Source organism: Entamoeba dispar, genomic scaffold (genome assembly GCF_000209125.1).
Source record: "Entamoeba dispar SAW760 scf_1105229460025 genomic scaffold, whole genome shotgun sequence".
Taxonomy (NCBI): domain Eukaryota; phylum Evosea; order Mastigamoebida; family Endamoebidae; genus Entamoeba; species Entamoeba dispar.
Genome location: NW_001853986.1, coordinates 1 through 8756, shown reverse-complemented (window position 1 = coordinate 8756; position 8756 = coordinate 1). Strand labels below are relative to the sequence as shown.

The 8756-nt window shown below is 22.4% G+C and overlaps 5 protein-coding genes across 5 annotated transcripts, besides 18 other annotated features; 2 read left to right on the top strand and 3 right to left on the bottom strand.

Annotated features, from left to right (window-relative positions):
• The first annotated feature begins 286 nt into the window (after nt 1-286).
• Nucleotides 287-347: a sequence feature (AT_rich).
• Nucleotides 348-952: 605 nt separating this feature from the next.
• Nucleotides 953-1002: a sequence feature (AT_rich).
• A 166-nt stretch (nt 1003-1168) lies between these two features.
• Nucleotides 1169-1224: a sequence feature (AT_rich).
• A 71-nt stretch (nt 1225-1295) lies between these two features.
• Nucleotides 1296-1371: a sequence feature (AT_rich).
• A 366-nt stretch (nt 1372-1737) lies between these two features.
• Nucleotides 1738-1762: a sequence feature (AT_rich).
• A 205-nt stretch (nt 1763-1967) lies between these two features.
• Nucleotides 1968-1999: a sequence feature (AT_rich).
• Nucleotides 2000-2129: 130 nt separating this feature from the next.
• Nucleotides 2130-2164: a sequence feature (AT_rich).
• Nucleotides 2165-2490: 326 nt separating this feature from the next.
• EDI_081350 (small GTPase rabh, putative) lies at nt 2491-3210 on the bottom strand (the record flags this gene model as incomplete). The annotated part of the gene is made up of 3 exons (XM_001736717.1): nt 2491-2629; nt 2701-3073; nt 3126-3210. The coding sequence occupies 3 exons, from the start codon at nt 3208-3210 to the stop codon at nt 2491-2493; spliced, it is 597 nt and encodes a 198-aa protein (XP_001736769.1).
• A 4-nt stretch (nt 3211-3214) lies between these two features.
• Nucleotides 3215-3380: a microsatellite.
• A 282-nt stretch (nt 3381-3662) lies between these two features.
• Nucleotides 3663-3776: a sequence feature (AT_rich).
• A 13-nt stretch (nt 3777-3789) lies between these two features.
• Nucleotides 3790-3836: a microsatellite.
• Nucleotides 3837-4281: 445 nt separating this feature from the next.
• On the bottom strand, nt 4282-4707 carry EDI_081340 (uncharacterized protein; the record flags this gene model as incomplete). Its single annotated transcript, XM_001736716.1, has 1 exon — nt 4282-4707. One exon carries the CDS (start codon nt 4705-4707, stop codon nt 4282-4284), a length of 426 nt encoding a protein of 141 aa, XP_001736768.1.
• Nucleotides 4708-4751: 44 nt separating this feature from the next.
• Nucleotides 4752-4815: a microsatellite.
• A 26-nt stretch (nt 4816-4841) lies between these two features.
• On the bottom strand, nt 4842-5723 carry EDI_081330 (palmitoyltransferase PFA3, putative; the record flags this gene model as incomplete). The annotated part of the gene is made up of 1 exon (XM_001736715.1): nt 4842-5723. The coding sequence occupies one exon, from the start codon at nt 5721-5723 to the stop codon at nt 4842-4844; it is 882 nt and encodes a 293-aa protein (XP_001736767.1).
• Nucleotides 5724-5760: 37 nt separating this feature from the next.
• Nucleotides 5761-5810: a sequence feature (AT_rich).
• A 119-nt stretch (nt 5811-5929) lies between these two features.
• Nucleotides 5930-6000: a sequence feature (AT_rich).
• Nucleotides 6001-6419: 419 nt separating this feature from the next.
• Nucleotides 6420-6488: a microsatellite.
• Nucleotides 6466-7947, top strand: EDI_081320 (uncharacterized protein; the record flags this gene model as incomplete). The annotated part of the gene is made up of 1 exon (XM_001736714.1): nt 6466-7947. One exon carries the CDS (start codon nt 6466-6468, stop codon nt 7945-7947), a length of 1482 nt encoding a protein of 493 aa, XP_001736766.1.
• Nucleotides 7190-7211: a sequence feature (AT_rich).
• A 4-nt stretch (nt 7948-7951) lies between the features above and the next one.
• Nucleotides 7952-8058: a microsatellite.
• A 156-nt stretch (nt 8059-8214) lies between these two features.
• Nucleotides 8215-8240: a sequence feature (AT_rich).
• EDI_081310 (uncharacterized protein) lies at nt 8239-8718 on the top strand (the record flags this gene model as incomplete). The annotated part of the gene is made up of 1 exon (XM_001736713.1): nt 8239-8718. The coding sequence occupies one exon, from the start codon at nt 8239-8241 to the stop codon at nt 8716-8718; it is 480 nt and encodes a 159-aa protein (XP_001736765.1).
• Nucleotides 8401-8430: a sequence feature (AT_rich).
• Nucleotides 8719-8756: the final 38 nt, after the last annotated feature.

Below are 8756 nucleotides of genomic sequence, written 5' to 3'. Positions count from 1 at the left end.
GAACAAAACACACTAAATGAATACAAAATGACACTTTCAATTAATAATGTCAAAAAGCACAAAAACAACAAAATTAAAGAATTATCAAAAAAGAGAATTTCTACTAACATTAATTCTTGATACAAAAAGAAAAAATACATTAAATCAATAAAATGAATAATACTCAACTGAATTTAAACATTAAAGGTTTAGATTAAAATATTTAGTATTAGGTTGAAGCAGTACATAACTTGGTTAAAAAAACAACACCACTATTTATTAATATAATATTACATAGAAGGAAATCATTAATTAAATAAGAAAATTAAACAAACTTTGTATTAAATGAAAAAATAAATTAAAATTATGAATGAATTAATGAAAATAAACCAAAATTCATTATGACATATGAATTGTATACATTAACAATAGAATATTGCAAATAAATTGATTAAAAATATCCTTTTATGAATAAATAATTAGATAGTATCACTTCAAACAATTAATTAGTAATCATATGAAGTGATTAATTAAATTAATTAACAATAATATCTTACAGATTTCATTTTCTATCTAAAAGAATTAAATAAAACACATTTATTAATTTAATTGAATTGAGCAGTATATAATAGAAATAACTATAAACAATAAAAGTAATTAGTTATTTGTATTTGAATGTTGTATACAATTTCAATATAACTACATTAATATAACCATCAATATTATTGACAAAATGGATAAAAATAATAAGAATAGATGGAAAATAGTTATTTAGAATAAACCCAAAACAAAAAATGTCAAATATTGTTCCAATACCAAGACAATAAAACACAATAATGTCTTTCAACTAATCAATTAGAATTTATGAAATATCACTAAACATAAATAACAAGAATATCTAGAAAAGTCTTAAGAATAAATTCAATAACATTACAACTCATAGTTTTATATAACCAATTTATAGAAACTTATCAAATTAATAATTATTTTATCTCAAAAATATAAATATAATAAACAAATATTGACTATTATGAAGAACAAACAGAATACAATACAAAATAATAAATGTATAATACGAAATAAGAATATCACCATTCATATATCTCAAAATCTATTAATTACAAAACAATTATCAATGATATAGAATATAATATTTTGATTTATTATGTTGAAAATAAACAGAAATTGCAAATATTAATTAAAATAAATCTAACTCTTCTTTTTTTTTATTTCAAATATTAATAACATGAAAGTATTATGTTCTTAACTAAATAACTAGTTACCATGAATGAAATGCTGTTTTATAACTTCTGAAGTTATTTAAATTCTTTTTTATAATTATTGTTATAAAATAAAAGTAATATCATAATACAATATTATAATTATTAAAATGTCATAGTCAATTTATAAAGAAAAAGTTGAATTAAGAGTATTAGAAATTATAATACTAATTTATATTATTGATAGTCCTTTCATTAGATAATATACTTCTTTATTTCATTTTTTTTACAATCACTTATGATAATTCATTTCGATTTTCAAATAAACTTTCTATTCATTTTTAATGACTAACTGTTTTATTTCAGAATATTCATTATATTAATGTTATATTATCTAAAACAACACTTCAAAAACATTTCATTTATTTTTAATTTGATCATACTCTTTGTGATTATTAACTATTTCAATTCATATCATTCTTAATATACAAACTTATCTATAATTTCTTTTTAAAGTATTTCATCATCTTTTAATCAGAAAAATATTAAATAATATTTTTAATGGTATTTTGAATATTTTAACTTATATTCTATTGTATAGTATTTATAATACAGTATATTTTAGATACTGAAAACATCATAACACAAATAGTTATATTTAACAAATGTTTATTTGATCAAAAATGATAAAAATTACTTATATAGTTGTTTAGAAATAGATTTGATCATTTTTTTAGTTATTTGAATATTCAATTGGAATACCATGTCATTATTATTTTTTATTTTATTTAATAAATATTGACATGACTTTTAATAGATATTCACAACTATGTCATTATAAAATTATTGAGTTCCTCATCACCAAAATATTTAATATCACTGAAACTATGTTTCACAACACCAATTAATAAATTTCAATTTACAACACACAAAAATAAACAATATGTTAAATAAAAAAAAATAAACAGATTTGTTGATTAAATCATTTGTATTTCTTTCATAAAACCAAAAAAAATAAGCTTCAAAATGAGATTTTATATTTTGGTAGAACCATATGATATGTTAATGGGTCTATTACTTTAAACTTTCAAAGGTCATAAAGGAAAAGTGATATCTAACTAGAGGTAACTTGAAATTTATTAACTATATTCATATGAAGTAATAAATGATTGATATTTTTTCTTAATAAAGCAAATTTAATTGTTAAAAATTTCCAAAAAAATGATAAACTCAATTAAAAAAACTTAGAAAAAGTGTTTTGAAAGACCCACTGAATAAATTAAAAAAAGTTTTAACAAACACAACCACCATCTGTGTCTTCTGTTTGTTGAGTTATTTTTACTTCTTCTTCTCCTGGATCAACAAAAATAGGTTTTAAATTGATGATAGAGCGAAGTAATTGTGAAAATGCTTCTTGAACATTTGTATTTCTATGAGTTAGAACGACAAAATATTTTGTTTATTAGAATGAATTCTCTTATAAAAGAAAAGAAGAGCAAACTCTTTACTACTTGTCTCTATATACTCTAATCCATTTTCACTGACAAAACGATCAATAGACTCTTTACTGACACGAGTTGAACTTCCAACTAAATCACATTTATTTCCAACAAGTAATACAGGTGGAGTAAATCCTGAACTAATACTACTGTAAAACAGATCTAACCAGTCTTTGCAATGGTCAAAACTCTCTTGTCTATCAATTTGAAAAACTAATAGCACTCCTTTAATGTCTTTGAAATACAATCTAACTAATGAATGATATTTTTCTTGTCCTGCAGTATCCCATAATTGTAATTGGTACATCTTACCATCAAGGTTTACTGATTTGTCACATGTCTCAATCCCAATTGTTGCATCATAATCTTCTGTATCTAAAAATTAGAAATAAAAAAGAGCTAATAACATTACGTTTAAATAACAAACATGTTCCAAAACAAAACCTTTGAATTAGAGCAGTTTTTCCAACGCCCACATCTCCGATTAATCCAATCTTCAATTTAGTTGTCATTATGTTATTATTTTTTAGTTTTTTAGAATTTTTTATTTTTTTATTTTTAATATTATTTTGTAATCTATAACATTAAAGAATTGTTTTCAATTGTTGTTTTGAACTTTAACATCTTTCATTTTCTTTGATTTTTATTCTTTCTTTATTTCTTGTTTCTAGTTTTTTTTTCAACGACTTCTTTATTTATTAGTTATCACTTACCTGTTGATATTGTGTACATAATGAACCATATATGTGGATGTAATATCGTTGGAAATAGATTTTTCATATAATGAATTGTAACATTGTTGCTGAAAATAATTTGTATCTAATGGCATAATAATAGAGAAGATAAAAAGTAGATAGTTGAGTGTTAATAAATTTATTTTTATTGTTAGTTGTTAGTTGTATGAGAGAAGAACTAATTTGTTTAAGAGTGGTTGTGAATGAATTATTTGTTTAATCTTTTGATGTTAAAAATTATGAATTTTTTATTCATTTTAGAATAAGTATTTCAAATATCATTAAAATTAAATATTCTTCTTTAAATTTCTCTTAATTTTTATGATGTATTAAATTTATTTATTCTCTTATTTTATATTATTTATATCTTTATCTTTATTTATTATCTTTACTTTCCTTTTTATCATCAACAATAACAATAAAATCAATTTTCATTTTAATACTTTTATTACAAATTATATCTTTATCATAACAAATTAATACTATCATCTTAATAAATAATCATTCTTTTATTACAAATAAATTCCATCAACATAAACAACAAACACAAATATTCATAAAATAATGAACAAGAAATCTCAAACTAAATTCAACAACATAAACATCTATAACTAAATAAACCAACTCATATTTATTTTATAATTCTTTCTTTTATCTCTCTTTTTTTTATAATATTTGAATTCATTCATTGAAATAAAATAAGAAAAAAGGGAATAATTCTATTTTGAAAAATTACTTTCTTTTTAATAAGACATTCATAAATAATATTTTCACCTTCCTCTCTAATTGTTAAGTGGAAAAACAAAGAAAGAAATCGTTCAATTATGAATAAATATACAAAAGAAATAATTATTTGATATTTTTATTGAACAATTTATCAGTAAGAAATCTTGTTGTTTTCATATCCTTTCTTTTAGGATTTGGAAGGTCAATTGGTGGTAACTCTCCTTTTTCAATCATTTTATCAGCCTCTTCATTCTCTTTAAGAGTTCGACTACTTTTTGAACGTAGATTATTCGTACCCACTTCAGCTACATTTTCAGTTATTGTTTTAGAGCTTTGTTTTATGGCCTCTTGTTCTTCTTCAGTAAAAGATAAATTGATAAGGTTTTGAGCAATTGGTGAAACTAAGCACTTCTTTACTGGAATAGGTGGTCTAACTGAATCATGTAATTCTTCAAAACTTCTCATTAATAATCTACACTGTTTTGGTATAATTCTTGGAGTTTTGCCTTCTTTTGTTTTGATGTTATCTAAGTTATATTGTGTTGTCATGAAACGCCCTTTAAGTTTGTTCGGGATTCAACCAAATCTAATAATTTTTTTTCACTTTTTTATAGTTTTAATTTTATTTTCTTTTTATCCTTTCATTTTGTTTTTTATAACAAAAAAATAAAACTATAATTCTATTAAACAATAATGTCTATTCTTTTTGTAAAGTGAATCCCATCACCTGTTGGAGGCGTGGGTAAAAACCAATCATACCACTTAGGTCCCATAGTTTCGATGAAATTTTGTTTTATTGAATGAGAATATAATGAACGTGTTTCTTTAGTTGAACCATTTTTTCTTAATTGGCTAAGTTCAATTGTTTCTTGACCAGTTGTATTTATTAACACTTGGTACGTGTGAACAATTCCTAACCCGCCAATAGAAATGGCTAGTGCAAATTCTAATATACCACATCCTAAACGTAGTACATTTCTATAATCATCAAAGAATTCCAATGTTTGATGATTTTGTTGAAGAAGAGAATAAGAATTATATAATCCATAACAATGCCATATAAAACCTAATATTAAAATAAATGGGGCATACCATAAGAATTGAATGAAATATTTATGATTTTTAAATCCAACACATTGCCCAATCCATGGACAATGATGATCTCTTTTTAATATACATTTGTCACATGTCTTACAATGGTATGATCTCGGTGGTCTATATTCTTGACATTCTCCACAATATTGAGCTGGATATAACATATCTATTAATTTTTGTTGTTTCATTTGTGATATTCGATATCGTTCTTTTGCGTATTTAAGTTGAATTTCAGGAAGATTTGGTAACCATCCATTTGGTGTTGTTCCTGGTGAAGTGAAAACTACTTTATAATATGAAATGCACATTAGTGAATAGAAACAAAAACAAAATAAAAAATATGCCATTTTTATTATAGTTAATGGAGAATGACATATTTCTAAAATTAATGTTTCTAGTCCTAAGAAAATCATAAGAAATACTGCTATCGATGGGAAAACAATTGATTGTATTATTGTTGAACGTTTCATTTCAATAACACAATTTATTCTTTCAAGTTCTTTTCTCTATTTTTTTAAAAAAAACATAATATAAATAACATAAAAAATTAAAATAAAGGAAACTCTTCAAACAGACTTTTATATTATATTAAAAGAAAATGAAAGAATATAGCCAGTCTCTTATTATTCAAATAAATAGTTATTACACTCTTATTTAATAACATAACATCCTCACCATTTATTGTTTTATAATAATAAACAATATTATAACTATTACTCTTTTATTAACTTTATTACTATATTAAATGGTATTGTAATTTATAATTCTATACCATAGAATCTTTACAAATGACTTAATAATTTATCTGATTAAATTGTTAGTTACTACAATCATTCTTATTTTTGAATTGGTTCAAAAATTATCGAAATTCATAAAGTAATAAAAGAAAATTTAATAAGTTTTATATGAATGAATAGTTAGCATAGTCTTTACTATCATTAAAAAAGAAGACTTAGATAGATGTTTTTATTGTTTTGATAAAAATTTTATTAGTATATAAAATGAAATATAGCATACTAAAATTAAACAACGTTGATTATCTGATTACTAACAATTAAGAAATGAATACATAACAAACAATATATAGAAAGAGTTGAATAAGATTTATTAAAGAAGCAAAATTGAATTTATAAAGAGTCAATTCAAAAATAGAAATTTTCTTTAACAAAAAAAAAGAATAATTGAATAAAAAAGAAAAGAGAAAAACAAAAAATGAAAGAAGAAAAACTAAAAAATGGAAATATGAATAATTTAGTGAATTATATTTCAGAAGATCAATTAGTTAAAGAAATAGGACTTGATGAATGTATGAATCGATTAAATTTAAAGAATAATATTTTAATGACAAAAACAGAGTGTTTAGTTTCATTAAACGATTTTGAAAATATATTAGAAAATGTATTAGAAAAAGAGAAAAAGAGTATAGTATTAAATGATAAAAAAGTAGAAGGAGTTGAACAAAAGAAACAAACAGAAAAAGAGATTGATCTTTTGTTTCGAGTTCAACCAATTCCAAGATTACCAAATCCAAGAAGAGTTAAAACAGGAATTCAATTTAAAACGTATTTCATTCATTTTACTGGAGATTTTGTAATACCAAAATATTCATTTTCATCATCTCCTAATACAAGTATTGAACAATTTATTAAATTAACAATTAGTAAAGTAAATAAACAATTAGAAGAAGAGAATCCAAATAATTTATTTTTAAGAGAGACATTTGAATCATATTTATTAAGAATTAGTGACGAAAATGGAATAGCAGATGATGACCTTCCACCACTTGAATACTCATCTAAAATAGGAGAAATGGGAAGTTCACATTTTGTGCTTGTAGACAATCCTGATTATTTTGATAAAGTAAAGAAACACCGTAGAGTTTTAAATAATAGTAATAATGGAATGTCTGCTTTTCTTAATACAAAAAATGCAAAAGTATTTTTTAAAATAAAAAAAATGGAAGGAAGTACAGCAAGATATGGATATAAAGATAATACAACTGTTGAAGAATTTTTAAATAGTGTTATTGATGAAAGAAATAAAAAATATAATCTTAGTGGTACTGAATTCGAATTGTCTAAAGATTTAAATAATTACGAATTTAAAATGGCTGATGAAAATGGTGTTCCCGATGATGATTTTGGTGTTATTTTAAATTCTAATATTAGTACTTATGGAGATAGTTTTGTTTTAATTGGAAAAGGAAGGTATCAAAGTAGTTCAGACTCTTCTACTAAACAAACAATTACCGTTGTTCCTCATACCAAAGATATTTCTAAAGAACGTGAAATTAAAAAAGAACAAAGAACATCTATTAACAATAAATCTAGTTTATTTAAAAGAAAAAAAGATGATGAAATTATAACTAAACCTCAATTATCTCCAAGACAAAATAAAGGTAAAACTATTATAGCTTCACCTAGAAAAAAACTTGGTAAAATTTATACTGTTTTTTATCAAACAATTCAACTTAAAATTGAGTATGATGAAACTGGAACTGTTGGTGGATTTATTGATGAGGTATTAATTTATGCATTTAGAAATGGAATTAAATTAAATGGTAAAAATGCTAATGACTTCTCGATTTATATTGCTGAACCAAATGGAGAATGTGATCGAGATTTTGAAATAAATAAGGAAAGTCAAATCAAAGATATGTGTTCATTGTTCTTTGGTTTATATCCTAAACAATAAAATATTATTCTTGTTTTTTTTTTGTTATTTTTTTTTTATAATTTCTTTTATTTATTTTCTTAAAAATAATATTTCATTAATTCCATAATTTTATTTTTAATTTTTATTATTTAATAAAAGAAAGATATTTTATTAAATAATACCAATGATGATTACATTAAACCATCTTTCGTCTGAAAAACTGATGTCAAATATGTCTTAATCTGAGGAATATCTTTTTGATATTAATTAAAAATAACTATATGAAGAACACAAAATAAAACTAAGAAATATAAAATAAATTAATAATTTATGAATGAAATTGAAAGGAAATTAAAAAAAGAAATAGAACATATGAAACTCCTTTTTGATTCTGATTATTTATCATATGAAATAAAGTATATAATTCCATGTTTACAATATAGGAAAGATATTGTTATTATACTCTTTGTTAATTCAAATGTTATTTTGGGGTTATATTATAAAACTATTATATTTTTTAATGAATATGAACAAATAAGATCTCCAATAAAGTTTTGTATGAAAGACAATGACTTAAAAATTATTGATTCATCACTACCTTGTACTCCAGTAATTCCATCTAATTATAAGGCAATAAGTCCATATAAATTAATTTTAAGAAATGGATTATATTTATGTGAAGATCTAAATGATTATGGGAATACCTGTAATAGTTCTCTTGGAGAGGCTATTCAAGATATAGGAGTTGATTTTGAATATTTTCCAGATTTCCAAGTTCATAGACTAATAATTGGTCAATTAAATAAATGAAAGATTTATATAACGTTTTATTTTATTGATAGAGTCTG